General features: G+C 48.3%; 1 protein-coding gene and 1 pseudogene across 12 annotated transcripts in view; one reads left to right on the plus strand and one right to left on the minus strand.

Annotated features, from left to right (window-relative positions):
* Nucleotides 1-744: 744 nt before the first annotated feature.
* GCNT3 (glucosaminyl (N-acetyl) transferase 3, mucin type) lies at nucleotides 745-10,398 on the minus strand. 11 transcript variants are annotated; one of them, XM_084783421.1, is made up of 6 exons: nucleotides 10,248-10,398; nucleotides 9,838-9,971; nucleotides 7,415-7,496; nucleotides 6,550-6,599; nucleotides 6,438-6,487; nucleotides 746-4,985 (listed from the first exon to the last, which is right to left on the minus strand). In XM_084783421.1, the coding sequence occupies exon 6, from the start codon at nucleotides 4,946-4,948 to the stop codon at nucleotides 3,644-3,646; it is 1,305 nt and encodes a 434-aa protein (XP_084639547.1). In that variant the 5' UTR covers nucleotides 4,949-4,985; nucleotides 6,438-6,487; nucleotides 6,550-6,599; nucleotides 7,415-7,496; nucleotides 9,838-9,971; nucleotides 10,248-10,398; the 3' UTR covers nucleotides 746-3,643. The 11 variants fall into 11 exon arrangements, 10 of the variants coding, with proteins under 10 accessions (XP_084639542.1, XP_084639550.1, XP_084639549.1 ...); XM_084783420.1 differs by lacking the exon at nucleotides 6,550-6,599 and adding an exon at nucleotides 6,640-6,718; XR_014779540.1 differs by lacking the exon at nucleotides 7,415-7,496 and having other exon boundaries at nucleotides 745-3,419; nucleotides 3,507-4,985; nucleotides 6,438-6,599.
* A 2,160-nt stretch (nucleotides 10,399-12,558) lies between these two features.
* The window catches only part of LOC311598464 (large ribosomal subunit protein eL19-like), a 50,258-nt pseudogene continuing 42,875 nt past the window's right edge, over nucleotides 12,559-19,941 (plus strand). The window contains exon 1 of the transcript in view: nucleotides 12,559-12,752. The product of the transcript in view is annotated as a large ribosomal subunit protein eL19-like (transcript). The remainder of the gene's footprint in view (nucleotides 12,753-19,941) is intronic.

Raw genomic sequence — 19,941 nt, forward strand, 5'->3', positions numbered from 1 at the left:
TGGACTCGTTCTGTAGACCAGGCTGGCCTCGAACTCACAGCAATCCACCTGCCTCTGCCTCCCGAGTGCTGGGATTAAAGGCACGTGCCACCACCACCTGGCTTCGATGTCATCTTCTGGTGCCTCTGTCAAGCCTTGCAAGAGGCTTGTTATAAAATAATAAGACTGGTCCATAACCCCCGAATCTGGCTTCCTGTCTCTCCCTCTGCGTTCCCACCATGATGCCGTGTCCACCAAGATCTGATGCAGCCATGAAGACACTCACCAGAGACCCAAGTTCTGGGCCTGCTCAGTTGCTAAACCACTACATCCTTTTTCTTTACTAGGAGTCCAACGGGTCTGCCTCTCCATTCTGTGCAAACTAGCTTCCTTGCTGTTCTGAAACTTGGCGTGTGCATTCTTGCTAAAAGGCCTTGCAAGTCTCTCCTCTTGGCCTAGGGTTCTTCTCTCATTACTCTCCATGGCTTCTTCCCTTGCCCCCTTCAGACCTCTACCGGAGAGTACTGTTTTCACCGAGGCCTCCTTGGCCATCTTATAAGACGTACACGGTCCTCACACCGCTGCACTCTCCTTTCCCGGTCTTCATCGCGTCCTCCAATTTCTCTCTAGCACTTGGCACTTTTAATAATGAGTAATGTGAGTGTGGAAGTTTTCACATTTTTGTTGACTATTGTATCCCCAGTGTCAAACACAACATGTGGGGCCAGCAAGGTGGCTAAGCAGGTCTTACCAGGAAGCCTAGTTCAATCCTGGGGCCCACATGGTGGAAGAAGAGAACCGACTCCCCCAAACAGTCCCACCACACCCGAGCCACGACATGTGTGCGTCCTGCCACCCTTCCCTCCACGCACAACTGTAGACGTGTTATAATCAATTTCAATAACAATGTGTGCTAAGCCGGGCGGTGGTGGCGCACGCCTTTAATCCCAGCACTCGGGGAGGCAGAGGCAGGTGGATTGCTGTGAGTTCGAGGCCAGCCTGGTCTACAAAGCGAGTCCAGGACAGCCAAGGCTACACAGAGAAACCCTGTCTCAGAAAACAAACAAAACAAAACAAAACAAAACCAATGGGTGGTAAACACCAAGAACTCAGAGTTCATATGTGTAGAATGAATTATTTATTGGTTGTCAGTGCATCAAGGTTCATGAAGGTAAGAATCATTAACGTACTCTGCCTTTGCAGTAAATAGTGACTAAGTGAAACACGTAAGGATAGGTCTTGGGTTTGGTCCTAAGGCAGGCATGATTTTAGTCTCTTCACCTTTAAACACCTTATCTGACTTCTCCAACTAAATTATATGCCCGAGAGTTAGCAACTGCTTTTTCTTCTCACAATAAACTTTCACTAAGCCAAGAACAAACAGAAGGAGCAGCACATGGAAGGAGAACACAGTTATTAAAATACAGTTCGGTGATGGCCGCACATCAAAACAAGAAGGAAACTTAACCCTTGGAAGGTGAGGCAGGCATAACCACTCGATTCATTTATGAGGCTTTTTCTTTCCAGAGAAAAGTGTAAGAACAAAACAAAACAGCAACAAAACCCAGATAGAGCTGGGAGTGGTGGCGCACGCCTTTAATCCCTGAACAAGGGAGGCAGACACAGGCGAATCACTGTGAGTTCGAGGCCAGCCTGGTCTACAAAAGTGAGTCCAGGACAGCCAGGACTGTTACACAGAGAAACCCTGTCTTGAAAAGACAAAACAAAAAAACAAAACAAGAAAACAGATAAGACTCAAGAAGGAAAAACCAACAGATGTGCTGGCTTACCCATGTGACCTTGAAAGTACTCCAAGCAAACAAGAAGCTTGATCTCTCTGATCACATGACCTCACGCTAGTTAAACAAACTAGCTCCTTTCATCCACCTGACTCATTTTCTAGAGAAAATTTTAATGCTTGGAAAATTTCTAGAAACATATTTCACAAAACATGACAGGTCCACAGACCAACAGCTTGAATATGTTTATATGAGAAGCTAGAGCTCAGTTCATATGAAAACTTTTAGGGAACTGACCACGAAGCCAGGGCCTGGCTTCTCTCCTCAGGATGTTGCATCTTCTGCACACATCCCACAGGCAGTAGCTGCTCTTCCTTCCTCCTCAAGGAAAGACCAGAAATAGTCACCGCTGCTGGCATCAGATTTCATGACACAGTCACCTCTGAGATAAAGCTGGGAGCAAGAGCCAAAGGAATCAATACTGCAGCAGTGAGTAGGTTTGTGGTGACAATGCCCATTACCCAGGGAGCCAAATATTTATGATGATGATGGTGATGATGGTGAGGAGAAGAAGAAGAAGAAGAAGAAGAAGAAGAAGAAGAAGAAAAAGAAGAAGAAGAAGAAGAAAAAGAAGAAGAAGAAGAAGAAAAAGAAGAAGAAGAAGCAGCAGCTCACTTTGAAATAGCCTTTCTTCTGGCATGGTGGCGCATGCCTTCAATCTCAGCATTGGGGAGGCAGAGGCAGGTGGATCTCTTGAGTTTGAGGCCAGCCTGATTTACAAAGTGAGCTCCAGGACAGCCAGAGCTACACAAAGTCAGCTAAACCATATTCAAAGGTTCTGCTTACAGCTTTTAGCACCCCTTACAGAATAGAATGCACACTCACCAACAATTAGTTCAGGGTCTTCGAGAGGAAGCGATTTCACTGGGGAAATGTGTCCCCATAAATTTACATATGTTGGCATTTATATGTATGTATTTACATACATTACTGTGTCCCCACAGAGAAATGCATGTTCTCCAGAGTGGCAAATAGAGAGCCTGATAATTGCGTAATGAAATAAAGAGGCTTTGATTCAAGAGGCTGTAAACACAGAGTTCCCAGGCATCTTGGATTAGCAAGGCAGAGTTAACTTTCAGCCTAATTCTAACAGTGCAGCGGCTACCCCTACCAAAGGGAGCTCCCATGAAATGGCTGCTGATACAGGAGAGTACGCTTTGGCCATGAGGCTACCACAATGCTTCTTCTAAGAACGTAATCGGCAAACTGGTTAAACCCCTCTGTCCTGCCTCTTATGGAAAAGTCAGAATCTACCAATGTAAACAAAAGTAGGAAGGCTTACAGTAAGGATGGAGCTCTCCCCGTGGCCCAGTTGGCCATATGCACGGCCTGCTGTGGCGGCGTTCCTGTGCTCAACAAGCAAGCCTCACACATTTCATCTGCTTAGATTATTTCTGGGCTCATAGACAACACTGCAGGGGTGGGACTTTGGTTTAGAAGCTATTTATTTTAAGTTAGCTATACAAACGGGGAGGGCCTTTTCACTAACGGTTCCCCACCGCCACACCATGACCAACCCCAGGAGTATTTGAAACAGAGTCTCTGGGAGAACCTGACAGGAAGGCTTCAGCCAAAATCAGAGTCCCTGGTCGCGTGTCCACCCTTCTATCCTCCCAAAGGACAGTATTCCTCGTTCTGGCTCTGTGAGAAAGACAAAGAGCGGCTGTTGGGGAGAGAATACAGCCACCTTCACCGGCAGCAGCTCACGAGGGCCACAGGTCTACTTACCTGCTCTTCAAGAGCAAGCCCCTCGTCCTCAGAGACACATGGAGTCCGGAACCCCAGATGCCACCCCATATTGCCCCAGTAGATCCTGGCATATTTTTTTCTCTGCCACACGGGTAGCAACCATCTTGCAGTGTGTCTCACAGTTCAGTCCCGTAGATGGCCTTGTGACGTAAATACTCCTCTAAACACTGAAGGACGTTATCATCCACCTTAGGGTCAAATTTGTTGGCCAAGAGGTGGTGGTTCTGAAGCATCCAGTGCAGGTCCCCCGACCCGTAAACACAGACAGCCCGCTGGTGAGTCCCAGAGCAAGGTGTGTAAGGCGCCCCGTCCTCGATGTCTCCCTCGTGGTCCTGCCACTTGGTTAGCCTTGCGATGGCTCTCATGTCTGAGAGGTCGAATTTGGGGTGCAGGGGAGCTGATCCGGGCATCCACGAGGCACGCTGGAGGGTGGCCCAAAGGTGCTCATCGGGGCTGTAGGTGTCTTTTACCCATTCGATCAGCTGCTGGGCTTTGGAGTTGCTTAACACATGTTCAACGAAGCCTCGAGAAGCCACCATGTAGGCGTTCCCAGTGAACATGGTCATGTTATTAGGCGGAGGGGTCTTCCTCTTGCTGGTTATGTACAAGGTGTCTCTCACCTCAAAGTGGTAAGTCCAGCGGGACTTCTTATGTGCAGGTGGCACCTCCGACTCCATACTGTTCTGCCCATTCAACAGCTTGAGGGCCTGGACCATCTCAGCGTTGGTCTTGATGGGAAAGTCTGTCCCACAAGTGTTCAGGAGGTATTTCCAGGGCACAGAGCTTTGGAGCAGGTCTTCCATGCAGTTCAGGTCAGCCTGCACCCTGGACCAGGAAGCATACACCACCGACACCAGCTTACTAGCTATGAAGACATTTGGGAAGCACGAGACAATAGCCCTGACTGCCTGCTTGAACGTTTCTGGAGACTTCCGGTCCACGTGGACACAGTATATGTTCTGAGGGGCGTACACAGCTCTCAGCAGCCTTTCAAAGTTCTCGATCTTCTCGTGAACCACCATGGAGTAAGCAATGGGAAAGTCAGCCTCTGCTTTGCTCAGTGGAAACTGTATGAACTTCCTTTTGGCCTTGAAGCTCTCACAGTCGGCTGCCATGCTAAGGTAGTTGGCCTCTGTGAAGGGCTGCCGCTTCTTCTTAACCTCCAGGTTATTCAGCAGAGCCTGGATCACCGCTCCGTGCTCCCCTCGAGTGACCCCCGAACAGTTGATGGACCTCTTTGCCGGCAGCTTCAGGGTCTTGTACAGGAAATCCCTGCAGTACTGGCTTCGAAGCTCCCCGTCCACGACGCCGAAGTCACACTTCAGTCTGAGGGACAGTTTTAGGGCGATGACAGCCAGCAGCATGTAGCAGCCCAGAGTCCACGCGTGATAGCTCCAGCAGAGCTTCCTCCAGGGGATCATCTCCACCGGTGGGGAGCAGAGGAGGAGGGAGGGTTCTCTGAAGAGAACAAAGAGCCTCCGATTATAAACTAACCAAATGTGTGGTTTCCCAAGAATGTCAAGTTCAACTCCAAACTGACAGCAGAGAGATCTCTTCTCTGGAGAAATCGCTTAGTGAAGGAAGGAGCCCATCCACCAGGCTTGCCCAGGGAGACTTAACACTGCCCTACAAAGCAGCCAGCTCGAGGGAAGCACAGAGCTGAACTCTCTGAAGGTAAAATTAGCTGGAGGATGTCCCCACCCTTTCATCCATTTTCCCTCTCCCCGACCCCTTGCTGCCTGGGACAGAACTTTTATCCAGGGTCTAGAATTTCTAGGTCTGAAAAGAAAAGCATGAAATTGACGCTAGCATGGGCTATAAAAGGAAATGATGTTTCTATTGGTTAATCTCTGCGTTAAGACTCTCCTCGCCCATACCAGCCAAAACTCAGGTCTTGTTTCTATTTGTTAATCTCTGCGTTAAGACTCTCCTCGCCCCATACCAACCAAAACTCAGGTCTTGTTTCTGGCTAACTTTTCATTTTAAAATGTCCTTAGTGGAACATTAAATAGCTGGACATGGTAGCACCCACCTTTAATCCTAGCACTCAGGAGGCAGAGGCAGGCAGTCTTCTGAGTTTGAGGCCAGCCTATCCTCATAGTGAATTTAGGCCAGCCTGAGCTATATAGAGAACCTGTCCCAAACAACAACAACAAAAAAAAGAAGAAGAAGAAGAAGAAGAAGAAGAAGAAGAAGAAGAAGAAGAAGAAGAAGAGACAGAGAAAGAAACCTAAAGCAATTGATTACCCAAAACTTAAGAGCACTCAGTCAAATACTACATGTGGTTTAAGATTATTCCGTGCCCGGGACTTCACTGTCACCTGTGAACTAGGGTGAGTTCCTTACACTGTCCCATTTGAGCGTCACAACCAATGAGTCATCACTAGACTCCTTTTGTGAGAGAAAAACAGAAGCTGAGTTCTTCTCAAATACCACACGTGTTAGAAGACTGGCGAGTTCTCTCCACTTCTGCCTTCTGGAGTCTTCATACCTATGAGCCTGGTGCTTATTCCACAAGCCACGCCTACCTTTTAAGTACCACCCAGGGTCTCGAATATCTCCAAAGAAAACCAAACTTACAAGGGAAGAAAATGCCCATCCTGAACAAAAAATTAAAACTATACAGAGCACATCCTTCCAACAGGATCTTTTCCTCTGGTCCATTTCTTTGGACATAAGATTTTATCCACCAGGCAGCGGTGGCGCACGCCTTTAATCCCAGCACTTGGGAGGCAGAGGCAGGTGGATAGCTCTGAGTTTGAGGCCAGCCTGGTCTAGGACAGTCAAAGCTATACAGAGAAACTCTGTATTGAAAAACCAAACCAAACAAACAAACAAGCAAACAAAAGATTGTATCCACTTTAGTAACAACTCTTGGTAAGATTTAAGGAAAATGAAGGAAGCTCTCACCTTTGCTAGATTCTTGGCTGCTTGGGGGAGCTTTCTCCACCGGGGTGAGTCTGTGGGATGAAGGCTGTGACTCTATGGAGGTAACTTAACCCCAGAGTCCCGGTCTTCTTACCTCCAGAAGTTCACAAGCCTCCACTGAGCTCCTCCAGGCTCCTCTTAAACCTATGCAAAGGAGAGAGCAGCAGGTGGCTCTGTCACTCACCTTTTGACTTCCTGGTCTCAGAAAAGGGAGTGAGCTTAGGTAAACCGTTCGGGACTGTGTTCCCAAGCACGAGTCACGTCTGAGAAAGCAAGAAAGCATTTCACCCAGAGGATTCCGGTTCCAACCTATGCCCTCCTGCCTGATACTGGTCACTAGAAACTCAGTGCTCATGCAAGAAACTTGCAAGCCACTTCCTCCCCCACCCCAAACACAGGTACGCAGGGTCTCCTTCTGTTAGGGAGTAAAAATATCATTCCTTGTGCTCCTGGGCCATCTCAGGAAACAGAGACAGTGTAAATATCCAAGGATTTTTTTCTTATTTTAAACACACACAAACACACAGAAGAGAGAGAGAGAGAGAGAGAGAGAGAGAGAGAGAGAGAGATATGAAAACCAGTTCATCCTCGAAAACGATTACCGCTGGGACAAAAGGAAGAAATAAAAAGATACAAATAAAAATAAAAATAAAAAAAGAAGGCAAATTGCCAAGTGATATGACCCTACAAGACCTGAAACCCCACCAAAAGACTTCAATCTAAGAAACACCCTCAGGCAAGGAGGAAGATACAGAATCAACAACAAATCAGTGACTTTTCTGTGCACCAGCAACTCACTGTGAAAAAATGTCAGGAAGCCAGTGCCAGTGCCAAGCACACTAGCCTCAAAACCAAACAAATCCAACTAGGACTAAAGCTTAGTTAGCCAAAGACATTAAAAATCTGGACAATGAAAGCGATGAGTCAGCTGGGCCCGGTGATTCATGGCCGGCACTCACCGGGCAGAAGCTGGTGTATCTCAGAGTTCAAGGCCAGCCTGGGTTACATGGTGAGTTCCAAGGCTACACAGCGAGACTTTGTCTAAAAAACAAAGAACAAAAACAAAAGAAAGAAAGAAACTATGAAGCACTAAATGTGTGCTAGAGTTTTGGCACCGGATGTATACAAGGAGGCATCGTAAAGAAACTGCTGATGTGACAGCTCCATGGCTATGGGGAAGGTTTTTATTGTGCATGAGAGATAGATCGACAGACAGAGACAGACAGACACACAATATTCAGAGTCTAGAGCAGAGAGAAAAGAATGGGCATGGACACACAAGAGAAAGTATCCAGATACATCTGGAAGAGCTCAAAGGGGACAGAAGAAACAGACTGGACGCGGCCAGGGCTGTCTGCTAGAGCCGGTGAACCGCGGGGCGAAGGAAATAACTTTGTCCCTTATTAAAAGGAGGGAGGGAAAGGAGAAGAGCTGGGATGCTAGTTTGAAATGTGTGACAAGCGCTTGTAAAGAGGCACTGAGAGAGCCTGGAGGGCTCCGGAAAGCAAGCGCAGGTCTATGTCCATGGAGCCTTCTGCGCCGTGCGCCAGGGGTAAGAGGAGCGGCTCCTTTTTGGCAGATTGCAACCTGCTTCCCAAGTCCCTGAGGAGTGCCGGGTTTTATCTGACCATCAGGAATCCTCCTGTAGTCCGGCTTCGCCTCGCCCGCCCGTACAGACGGCCTGACACCTACGTAGGCAATGTCTGAGACTTAGCACTGAGACCTAGCAGGAAAGGAAGAAAGGCACAAAGACGGAGAGGCTTCGTTTGTTTGGCAGAATACTGAGAAAGTGACCATTTAGAAAAGTGATCTGGGCCAGGCATGGTGGCTCACACCTTTAATCCCAGCACTCAGGAGAGCCAAGACTACACAGAGAAACCCTGGCTGTCCTGGACTCTCTTTTGTAGACCAGGCTGGCCTCGAACTCACAGAGATCTGCCTGCCTCTGCCTCCTGAGTGCTGGGATTAAAGGTGTGCGCCACCATGCCCGGCCCAGATCACTTTTTAAAGAAGGAAAAGAGAATCCCAAAGTTAGGAATAAAAAGCAGTACTAGAAATATCAGAATTCCTGACTTCAAAGTACACGGCAGAGACACTGTGGCAAAAAACCAGTCTGCGCTTAGCATAAAAGCGACACGTGGAACAAAGGAGCAGAAGGCGTTTTGTTTTGGGTGTGACGGGCATGCCTTCAATCACAGCACATGGGAGACGGAGCTAGGTGGGCCAGCTTGTTCTACAGGACTGTGTAAGGAGACTCTGTGTCAAAACAAAACGAAATCTACACTGAAACTGGCATCGGATTCCTGATTTTTTTTTAAAGGGGGGCTAAAAATATGTATTATAGAAAAGACAGCCTCTTTCGCAGGTGGTTCTGGGAAAGCTGGGAAGGTGAAACTAGGTCATTATCTCCCACCTCCTGTACAAAAACCAATTCAGAACAGGTCAGAAGCCTTCACCGAAGACCTGAAACTCTGAAACCAATAGAGGAAAACAAAAGGGCGACACTTCAAGGCTTTAGAAACAAGATCAGGAACCTACAAAAAGCTTCTGCATAGGGGCATGAAAGATGGCTCAGTGGTCAAGAACACTTGCTCCACTTGAAGAAAGCCAGAGTTTGGTTTGGTTCCCAGCATGCACAGCTGCCAGTAACTCCAGCTCCAGGGGGATCCAGCGCCCTCTTCTGGCCTCCACAGTAACTTACACTCACATGGCTTACAGTCATGAAAACAGACACATATATACATAAGAAAAATACATCTTTAAAAATGAATTTAACAATAAACAGAGCATAGCTATAATAAGAAAACCCAGCAATTGTTGGTAGGGTTGGTGAACATTTGTACTTTGATGGTGCGAATGTAAATTAGTCCGGCCACTATGGAAATCAGTATGCAGATTCCTCAAAAAGAAGAAATAAAAATTAAACTCTTGTGAGCCAGCTATTCCATTTTTGATTATACACCTGAAGACACCCAGGTCAAGTACTTGCAGACTCCCGTTTATTGTAGCAAAAATTTATGACAATTAAGGAAACCACTCAGATGCCTATCAACAGATGAATAGAAAAGCAGTCTCATAAAGTCAGGTACAGCATGTTTGCTCTCCTGTGGACTCTGGCCTGGGGAGGGGACCCTTGCAAAAGTAACAAGGGGCTATTAAGGATATAGAAAGGCAAAGCAAATGTGGGAGAAAATACAGGGCAATAGATGAATATAATCAAAGCATATTATATATATATATAAAAGCTGTCATAATGAGACTCTTGACCTTGTACAGTGTACACTAGTTTGAAAAACATATTTGTCCCTGTGTCTGTCTGTGGTGGCTGTAGTAACCTGTGGGTCACAGAAATGCCCACAGCTGTCCAGAGACTGGATCTCACCATGACATCTGACAGCTGAGCACTGCTGACAGTCTGAAAAATGGGTTGTACCGTGGGGTGTCTTCTTCAAAGCTGCCGCCATTTGCCTCATTCCAAGCCACCACTAGCGAAGACCAGCATCCCCTAGCAAATATCTGAACAAAACAAATATAAGGGACTTATCTTAGGTTAGGAGCACAGATCTGTGCCAGAGCGCTTATGTTGCGTATGTGAAATTCTGGGTTTAATCACCAGCACCTCAAACCCAAAGGAACTACGAATAAAATAGTAACTGATAACGTTGGTGACATTCAGGCAGGAGCCATTGGAAGCAGCTACTGCTCTTCCACTCCTTGCCTGGAGAAATGGAGAAAGGCGAAAAACCAAAATTGAAATTTGGATAGAGAGCCCCTACAAGCATAAACTCAGACCTCTGAGCAAGGGAGCATGGCTCAACTCGAGCTGAGGTCTCCCATTGGCCCTAGGCTGAGATCCAGACCTCTCAGAGGCAGCAGGGGTTGTTCCTGTAAGCTGGCCACAGTGTAGTTACAAAAGTAAAACGAACGACCTCTGATTCCGTAGGCGTTGACATGGTGACGCTCACGGAAACAGGAAGAGAACCGGAAGTCCCCCCTTCAACCTGGATGTCTCTTACTAGCGCCCTCTATTGACAGAGCCTAGAAAGGATGCTGCCGCCAGGCGAGGTTGCCCACGCCTTTAAACCCAGCAGAGACAGGCGTATTGCTGAGTTCGAGGCCAGCCTGGTCTACAAAAGCAAGTCCAGGACAGCCAGGACTGTTGTTACACAGAGAAACTCTGTCTCAACAACAACAAAAACCCTTTAAAAAAAAAAAAAGAAAGGAAGGACACTGCCAGCCAATCAGACTGATTTTCTGCCGTGCTGCTAGCATCACAAAGATCTGCAGCGCACACTTTTAACCCAGCACTCGGGAGGCAGAGGTGGGTGGGTCTCTGTGAGTTCCAGGACAGCCTGGTCTACAAAGTGAGGCTAAGGCCGCCAGTGCTGTTGCACAGAGAAACCCTATCTCGAAAAACCTAACGAAAACAAACAAACAAAACAAAAACAAAAACAAAAACAAAAAAACACCAAAATAAGGTCTGGAAAGACCATCCTGGTCTGAGAATTGTAAATGTGCATTTCCACTACCCTCAGTGCAGGAGCATAGATTTTTTTTTCTCCCCTTTTCTTCCCTGCATTTTCTGCCTAGAGATGGAAACCCACCAAAAGCAGTGGAGATGCCGAGGGCTCTCAGCACCCCCTTCTTTCTTTGGCCGGGTTGCATGGGTTCTGTCATCTGCCAGTTTCTGTGGTCTCTGTTCTCATGACTTTCCACTGTTGATCTGTTTTATTAAAAAAAAATCTCTGGGACAAAAATATTAAAACATAAACGTCTGACTCCAAAAATCTAAGCCTATAAAACTGCATAATAGAGCCAATAAGGAGAATGTATTTTGAATATTTTATTCTCAAGATAGCTCAAATCGCCACTCTTACATGTGAGAATCATGTTAGTCGGCTATGAAAATATTTTGTGGAGATAATCTATATGTTTATGGCACCGCATGCAGAGCAGCTAATGTATGTGTGTGACTTGGCTGAAAAGGCTGTGTCTGGGACTTGATTCTGCTGGTCTCTTCCTAGAGCAAATGCTTCTATCAGTCTGGGCCTCGCTGCCTCTGACTCCTGAGTGCTGGGATTAAAGGTGTGCGCCACCACTGTCTGACTATGACTTTTTTCCCCTAAGATTTCCTTTTTCGCAAATTTTTAACATTCTCTCTCTCTCTCATGTGTGTGTGTGTGTGTGTGTGTGTGTGTGTGTGTGTGTGTGTGTGTGTATTTGGGATATGTACTTGAGTATAAGTGTCCAAGGAAGCCAAAAGAGAGTGTGTTACAGGCCCTGTGAGCTTCCCAGTGAGACTGCTGGGAGCTGAATTCAGGGCCTCTGCCAGAGCGGTGTCTGTTTTTACCTGCTGAGCCATCCCTCCAGCCCCTGAAGATTTTTTTTTTTCTTTCCTTAAGTATACATCTGTGTGTCCGTGTGTGGGCGTGTGCCTGTGAGCGCAAATGCCCATAGAAGCCAGAAGAGGGTGCTAGAGCCACTCAGAGTCGGGGCCACGGCGGCTCTAAGATGCCTGATGTGGGTGCTGGAAGCAGACTTGGTTCCTCTGTAGGAAGAAGTAAATATGCCTTAGCCACCGAGCTGTGTCTCCGGCCCTGTTGTAACAATGACACACATGAAGAGCCTGGCAGATGCCGCCAGACACTGGCAATCCCTCAGTGAAGATTATCACTAAATTGGCATTAGTGTCAGCCCACAAAGGCCAAATTTACTCACAGAATAACCCGAGAAGGGTACAAATAGCACCCGTGAGTCTACAGTGGTTCTCAAGCTATAGGTCATGACCCATTTGGGGTTTGAATGACCCTTTCACGGGGGTCACGTATCATACATTCTGCATGTCAGATATTTATATTACAGTAACAAAGTTACAGTTATGAACTAACAGTGAAAAGAGTCATAGCACTGGGGGGGGTTGAGAACCACTGGTCTAGACCACGCTGTAGTGTCGGTAGCTGTGATACAGTGAGGCAAAAGACCCAGAATCCACCTACCCTACTCTGGAGAGAAAGCCAGGTGTAAGCTGTCACTGTCACACACACACACACACACACACACACACACACACACACCCCGCCGCCCAGAGGGACTGGGATCCGGGATGAGCCGCAGCTGGCTGCAGCAGGTGCAGGAGACGGAACAGAATGTGTGTGGAGGGACACGGGAAGACGGAGGCCGGGACACCTGCAGGGAAGGGACACGGGAAGACGGGGGCCGGGACACCTGCAGGGATCGGGGAGACACGAGGAAAGATGGCCAGAGAATCCCACGCCTTAATCTCATGTCGGCTTTAAGGTGAAGGTGTGAGACGGGCACCAAGGAGAAGGGGCCAGTTTCAAGTTGGAGTCCCAGGCACATCTCAGGGCAGAAGCAGTCAGTGCCTTAAGGATGAGGCTGTCACTGGGCTCCTTCGCCCTTCCGAGGACTAACAATAGAACTCAATGAGCCTTGTGGCGCAGGTGGGGGTGTGGGGGTGTTATTCCGCGGTCCAGGAAGACGGGAAGGTACTTAGAAACTTCTTTAAAGACGTGAGGGCATGCGCCACCCTGGAATGGCCTAAGTGAAAGCTAGGGCTGAGGCTAAGGGCCGGTGTCAGTTTCCCTCCCTCCCACCTCTTTGGTGCTGTTTCTGGAACATTTTCCCAGCCACACTCCCAAATTCTTACCCCCTCATCCTAGTCCTAAATTCAGTCTGTGTGTCAGGGAAATGGCTTTGGATTACAAACCGGTGTGTTTCTGTGGGAGTCTCGCTCCAGTCATAAGGAGTGGAGGCAATAAGCCAGGATCATCATGGGGGACCCAGGGAAGCAGTGAGGTTTAGTGTCCACCTCCACAGGGGTTCTGGGATACTACCAACCCAACAGAACTGCAGCCGAGAAGGGCCCAGGCATCAGGATCTAACCAGCCAGTGTATATATATATATATATATATATATATATATATATATATATATATATATATATATATATCAGCAATCGCACATTTGCCTGGTCCGGATGTGAGTCCCGAGGTCATAGGCTTTGTTTCTGCTCCCTCTCAGAACTTAGTCATAGGCAATAGAGTTCGAAGGTTTTTCAGAAGAAAACGGTTGTTTGCAGGGTGGGTCATGGGTGTCAAGGGTCATGGTAGCACGGGCAGTCCAGTTGTCCTTACATAGGAGGCTGTGACTCAGGGAGGCAGCACCTCAAGCCAGATAAGCAGGAAAGCCAAGTTAGTGTGTTCCTGCTTAGCCTGGGGCTGGAGTTCCCAAGATGGGTCGGATAGCAAAGCGGTGGGGAAGGAGTTTTGAACTTCGATCTTTTGTTTGTTTGTTTGTTTTTTCCTCCGAGACAGGGTTTCTCTGTGTAGTCTTGGCTGTCCTGGACTCGCTTTGTAGACCAGGCTGGCCTTAAACTCACAGTGATCCACCCGCCTCTGCCTCTGCCTCTGCCTCCTGAGTGCTTGGATTAAAGGCATGCGCCACCACCACCCCGCCTGAACTCCAATCTCAAAGTCTCAGGACGGAGTCTCTGGCCAGGGAAGTAGTCAACAGACCCAGTGAGATCTACTTTGCTCTAGGCAGAGTTGTAAGATGTAAAATTGCAAGCTTGGGGCGGGAGTGACAAACGGCTCAGTGGTTGAGAGCACTAGCTGATCGTCCAGGGGACCTAGGTTTCAAGTCCCGGAATCCACAGGGCAGCTCATAAACTGGCCTATATAGCGCCTTCTTCTGGCCTCTGCGGTCACTGCACACAAAGTGGTGCACAGACGTGTGTGTATATATATATTCAGGCAAAATTACCCATACACATAAAATAAAGAAAAAAAATGTAAGGAGCAAGACCAGTTGTCCTTTGCTGAACCTCAAGGGCACCTGGTAGCCCTTCCTCCAACCTCCACACTCTGTAGGCTTTGTCCACTCCAGGACACACTCCACGTACAACAGGGGGAAGAGCCTTCAAGGGAGGAAAGCATCAAAGGGCTACACATCTCAGAGAGTATCTGTTCCCTGCACACAGAGGAGCCAAGGAAGCAAGAGAGTGGTTTTTGGGTGGCCCAAGCCAACCAGTGCCTTCTTGTCATACACTTGGCTAGAGTCACTCCTTTACTGGGTGATAAGGAGCCTTGTGTCCTCCCTCTCCCTCTCCCTGCCAAGGCTGGACTGTACTCTTCTCAGCTGCCCCCGGTGGCTTCTCATGCCCCACACCCAGATGGCACTGGTCCTTTTATTAGTTACTTTTCTCGTTGTTGACACAAAATACCTGATAAATGTAATGTAAGAAAGGGAGGGTTGTTTGGGGGAGTCACAGTTTGAGGGCGTGGTCCGTCATAGCAAGGAGGGCACGGCAGTGGAGCGCAAGGCATCGGGTCACATTGCGTTCACAATCAAGAAGCCGAGAGAGAGATGGTGCTCGGGTCACTTTCTTCTCTTCATCCAGGGTAAGACTCCTCTCCGAGGGGTGGTGCCGCCCAAACTTAGGGCGAGTCCTGTCAACTCAACTAGCTTAATCTAAAATCTCCTTTGTCGACACACCCAGACATTTGTCTCCTCCTCCTGTCAGGCTGAGCATCGATACTACCCCTTAGCGAGCCCTCAAATGGTGCAGCTTCAGCTCAGGGGCTATGAGCCTGACCTTGGAGGCCTGATCACTGCCTCAGGCCTCTCAGGGAGCTCTGGGAGATTGAACTGGCATCTGGCCTTGGTGGGAAGCTACAGCTCACTTTGTAATGGCTGTGGCCCTTGGGGGTTCGAGGGATGGGACCCGACAACACTCTTCCTGCATCTGCCACCTAATCTAGGACTTACAGGGGCATATGATAAGCATGGGACACAACAGGCCACAGATACAGCTGGGATGCAACAGGCCACAGATGCTGCTGGGATGCAACAGGCCACAGATGCTGCTGGGATGCAACAGGCCACAGATACAGCTGGGATACAACAGGCCACAGATGCCACTGGGATACAACAGGCCACAGATGCCACTGGGACACAACAGGCCACAGATGCCACTGGGATGCAACAGGCCACAGATGCTGCTGGGATACAATAGGCCACAGATGCCACTGGGACACAACAGGCCACAGATGCCACTGGGATGCACCAGGCCACAGATGCCACTGGGATGCAACAGGCCACAGATGCCACTGGGATGCAACAGGCCACAGAATTATGGCAGGTTGAGAGGTGACGAGCGACATACAAGCACACATGACGGCGCATGCGTGTGTGTGTGTGTGTGTGTGTGTGTGTGTGTGTGTGTGTGTGTCTCCCTGGGGATCAAATATGGACCATCTAGCATGCCAGAAAGGTGCTCTGTCTCTAAACTTTACCCTCGGCCTCCACATCGATTTGGAAATTGTCTCTCACCTCACCCTCGCTGCGGTGGGTGACATGTGTGAGTGGGTAAATGAGTGTGCGCTGCCCAGCTCTGCAGGAAGGAAGGTTGGAATGTATTTCAGCCAGGCTTGGTGGCTGACACCTGCAGTCCCCTCACTCAGGAGGCTGAAGCAGATAGATCGCTGTGACTTTTTGAGGCTAGCCTAGACTAGACAGCAAGTTCTAGGTGAGCTTGGACTGTAGTCTGAGGCTCTCTCTCTCTCTCAAATGAGAATGAGCAAGTCCCGGCAAGATGGTTCAGTGAGTAAGAGAGATTGATGGCAAAGCGGGTGACCTGAGTTTAACACCAGAGCCCACAGGGTGGAAGGAGAGAAGGGGGGGGAAGCACACGCCACCACTGATCTTGCAGAGGGAAAGCAAAGAAAGCAAACACGTCTATCTTAATTGCCATAAAAGACTTTATTTCCTCCATTAAGAACTAGTTTATCTTGGCCAAACTGAAACAGCGCCTTGTGTGCTGGTGAAAGAAGATAGTTGCATTCCTGCTTGCTGCGAGACTGACAGGAAACTTACTGTGACCTGTGCAACCGCTCAAGAAATAAAAAGAAGTCAGAGGTTAAGAGCACTGTCTGCTCTTCTGAAGGTCCTGAGTTCAATTCCCAGCAACCACATGGTGACTCACAACCACCTGTAATGAGATCTGGTGTCTTCTTGTGGTGGGCAGGCACACGTGTGGGCAGAATACTGTATAAATAATAATAATAAATATATCTTTAAAAAAAAAAAGAAGTGAATGGCACAATGGCGCAAGCACTAAGCTGTTACAAGTCTGCTGGAAAATTTAAATGAAGGATTGACTTGCTTGCTGGTTCTCTATTGGAGATTAATGGAGGGGGGAGGGGAGGGAGAGGAGAGAAAGGAGGGGGAGGAGGAGGAGCTAGACAGTGCAACCAGGAGGTAAGATAGTTCAGTGGTTAAGATCACTGACTGCTCTTCCAGAGGACCAGGGTTCAATTCCCAGCACCCACAGGGTGGCTCAGAACACTGAGGAACTCCAGTCCCAGGGATCCAACACCCTCTTCTGACCTGCTGCACCAGGCAAGCAAGTGGTGCACAGGCATACATGTGAGTGACCTGCTGCACCAGGCACACACACGCGGTGCACAGGCATACATGTGAGTGACCTGCTGCACCAGGCACACACGCGGTGCACAGGCATACATGTGAGTGACCTGCTGCACCAGGCACACACGCGGTGCACAGGCATACATGTGAGTGACCTGCTGCACCAGGCACACACGCGGTGCACAGGCATACATGTGAGTGAAACACTCATACACATTACAAAAAAAGAAAAGAAAGAAAATAGAAAAAGAAGTGTAGCTGGGAGTCAGAGGGTTGAAGGGAAACAAACAGAGAACGAAGAATAAACAGGATTAAGAATGGGAGAATCAGGAAATGCCAGCCGCACACAAATAAACGTGGCAGAAGGAGGGAGCCAAACTTTTCCAAGGGGGAAGCAGGAAGGAGCCCTGCAGGATGTTGACTGAAACCAGAAAGCCCCGAGTTCGTTGGCACCCCATTTTTCATGCCTGTTAATGAGGACTTTGTCTGCCGTGTACTTCCCGAGAGGAAGTGAACAAGGAACCAGATAAAGTCCGGGCTTTCAGCCCAGTGTCATTCCAGGGGACCTGTGTGCCAAGCGTGACCAGTCACCTCTAAAAAGACTGGGGTACAGCTCGGGGACAGGTCATCAGCAAGGCCCCATGGTTAAGGCTCAGGGTTGTAGAAAGAGGAAGCCTGCACTCTTTCTAAGTTCCACACCCTCCACCTACAAAAACCAAGCCTCCGGCGGTGAGCCCAGGGCGCTACTTGCTTCTCTTTGCTCTTTGATCCCGCTGCCCACATCCTTGTCCCAGGAGTACTGTGTCACAGCCACAATTTCAGAATCATTTATGTGGCAGCAGAGAAAGAAAATGTAAAAAGACCAGAAGCTGGAGGCGGGGGTGGGGGAAGAGGGAGGGGGTGTGGGGGGGGTGCGGGGGGGGGCTGCCTGAGGAGCCAGCGCCTAAGTCAAGACGGGCATGGAGTGAGGAGGAGCAAACAGGCCACCCTGGGGTGAGAGGGAGAGGGCGAAATGTGCAGAGGCGCTGCTGAGGGAGGGCTGCGAAGTCTCAGGAGCCAAACCTGAAAACCTTTGGACCCCAAAGTTCGCAGTGGCAACCTTGAGCTCAATGCCCAACCAGAAAGGGAAAGATACCTGGGGTAAAATATAACTTTCCCCAAAGCCAGAGATGTGACTTCCTACAAATTTACACGGGGCATAGCAAAAGTTACCTTCACTTTACTGATGGATGAGACAAGCAGTTAGATGGTAGAGCTGGTTTAAAAGCATGCTGAGAAACTGGGTGTCTGTTGACAGTTATAGAGGAAAGTTGCTCAGTCAGATCCAAAGCTGATAAGTGTCCTACAGTATGACACAAAGCAATAATATTTGGCAAAGTCCTTTCCACTGGGCAGAAACCAAGCAAACTAGCTAACAAGACATAGAAATTATCATGGAATGCTATTAAAAGGGGAGGGGCTCTGTCTAACAGCAAATGCCAAACAAAGCACATCTTCCAAGATGGGTGGCTCCCTATTACGTGTCTGACACACATAATCACGCACAGGCGTAAGATGGCACACAGAGGACACTCTCTAAAAGGTGACTAGAAGGCATAGTTTTGTTTCAAGCACGACCAGCAAAAGCCATTTCATGCTGGCTAGGCCTTCCTAAGTCTTTATACCAGAATGCGCCGGGAAAACTACTGAACAGGAGCTGTCCAGATTTGGTCATTACTAAAGATGAGGGTGCTTCTACCATTGTTCAGAGATGAAAGTACATGGAGCTAGGCTCCTCTGGCATCCACATGCACTCCCACATACATGAGAACACACATACATATACACACCACACACATATACACACAAAATAACTCCCTTAGGTGATACCCAACAAGCATGTTGCCCATTGTTTATTTTCATTTTTATCTTTTAAGTATATTTTTGGCTGTGAGCCTAGCTTTTAGTGGCTGAGCCATCTCTTCAGTCCTTAAGTAATTATCTTAATCGCAATAATGTTGAGCCATTTTCCTTCAGAGAAAAGTACATTTCTAAGAAGAGTGTAGTGGGTTCATTATGTGACCGAGAGTACTGGGCCAGTCAAGGCTACGCAGCAAGTCCTATCTCAAAAACAAAACAAGAGAAACCAAAACCAGAGGGAACTGTAGGTACAGCCTGAAGTCATGTTTAAGAACATTTCAAATGTCCCATTTTGAATTGATGATAACATCAAAACTGTTCAGGATGGGCCAACCAGCGGCCTCCTTGTACTGGACATTCCTTATGTTGGCTGTGGCTATGTTCCTAAGACCAACGCTGACGGACTCCAGGGGCTCTCAGAGATGACAAGCAGGACACATCTCATTCAGTGGCCTTGAAACTGCTTTATGTGTCCTTTGCCAGTGGCCACAGTTCACTCGGTCCACGTCTCAGCACACTCCTGGGTTGTAAGAGCCATGGTTATCTAAGATGAGTGCTGCTGATTAAACCTTTCCAGCCGCTGGGCGTGTTTACCTTCCTTTTCCATGCATGTTTAGGTGTCCATGGCCCAGAACCACCTGTGTTGGTTCCCCTAGCTAGCTCTCTCTCCCTCTCCCTTTCTGTCTCTCTCTTCTTGACATCAACAGTGTTATTTGGGGGGTCTTGATGATTCCTGGGGGGCATAGTCAGAATTTTCTGTTTGACTGCAGTTGAAATATTCTTGGGAACAGCCTTGTGCTGGGAGGCAGTGGACACGTCTAACAAAATCATGTCCAGCTCCTCAGCGATGCTCTATCCCAGTACATGAGTCAGTTGTGGGCATGTTGTTGCTGTAGAACTTGAGAGAAAAAATTTTTTTCTTGCAGTTCTGAGGACTGCACATGCTCAGCAAACCCAGGCCAGTGAGCTAGATCCCCAGCACTGTTTCAAGGATCTGGAAAGTCTTTCTATTTTCAGCGTTGGCTCTGGAGAGGTCTAGGCACCAGAGACTGAGTTTTTAATTGATAAATAATGAACTTTCTCTTTGTTGCTCACAAGACACACTTTGGTAAGGAGTTTGCATTTGGTCTTAGCCAAAAG

The sequence above is a fragment of the Acomys minous genome (assembly GCF_964271855.1).
Source record: "Acomys minous genome assembly, chromosome: 5".
NCBI lineage: Eukaryota > Metazoa > Chordata > Mammalia > Rodentia > Muridae > Acomys > Acomys minous.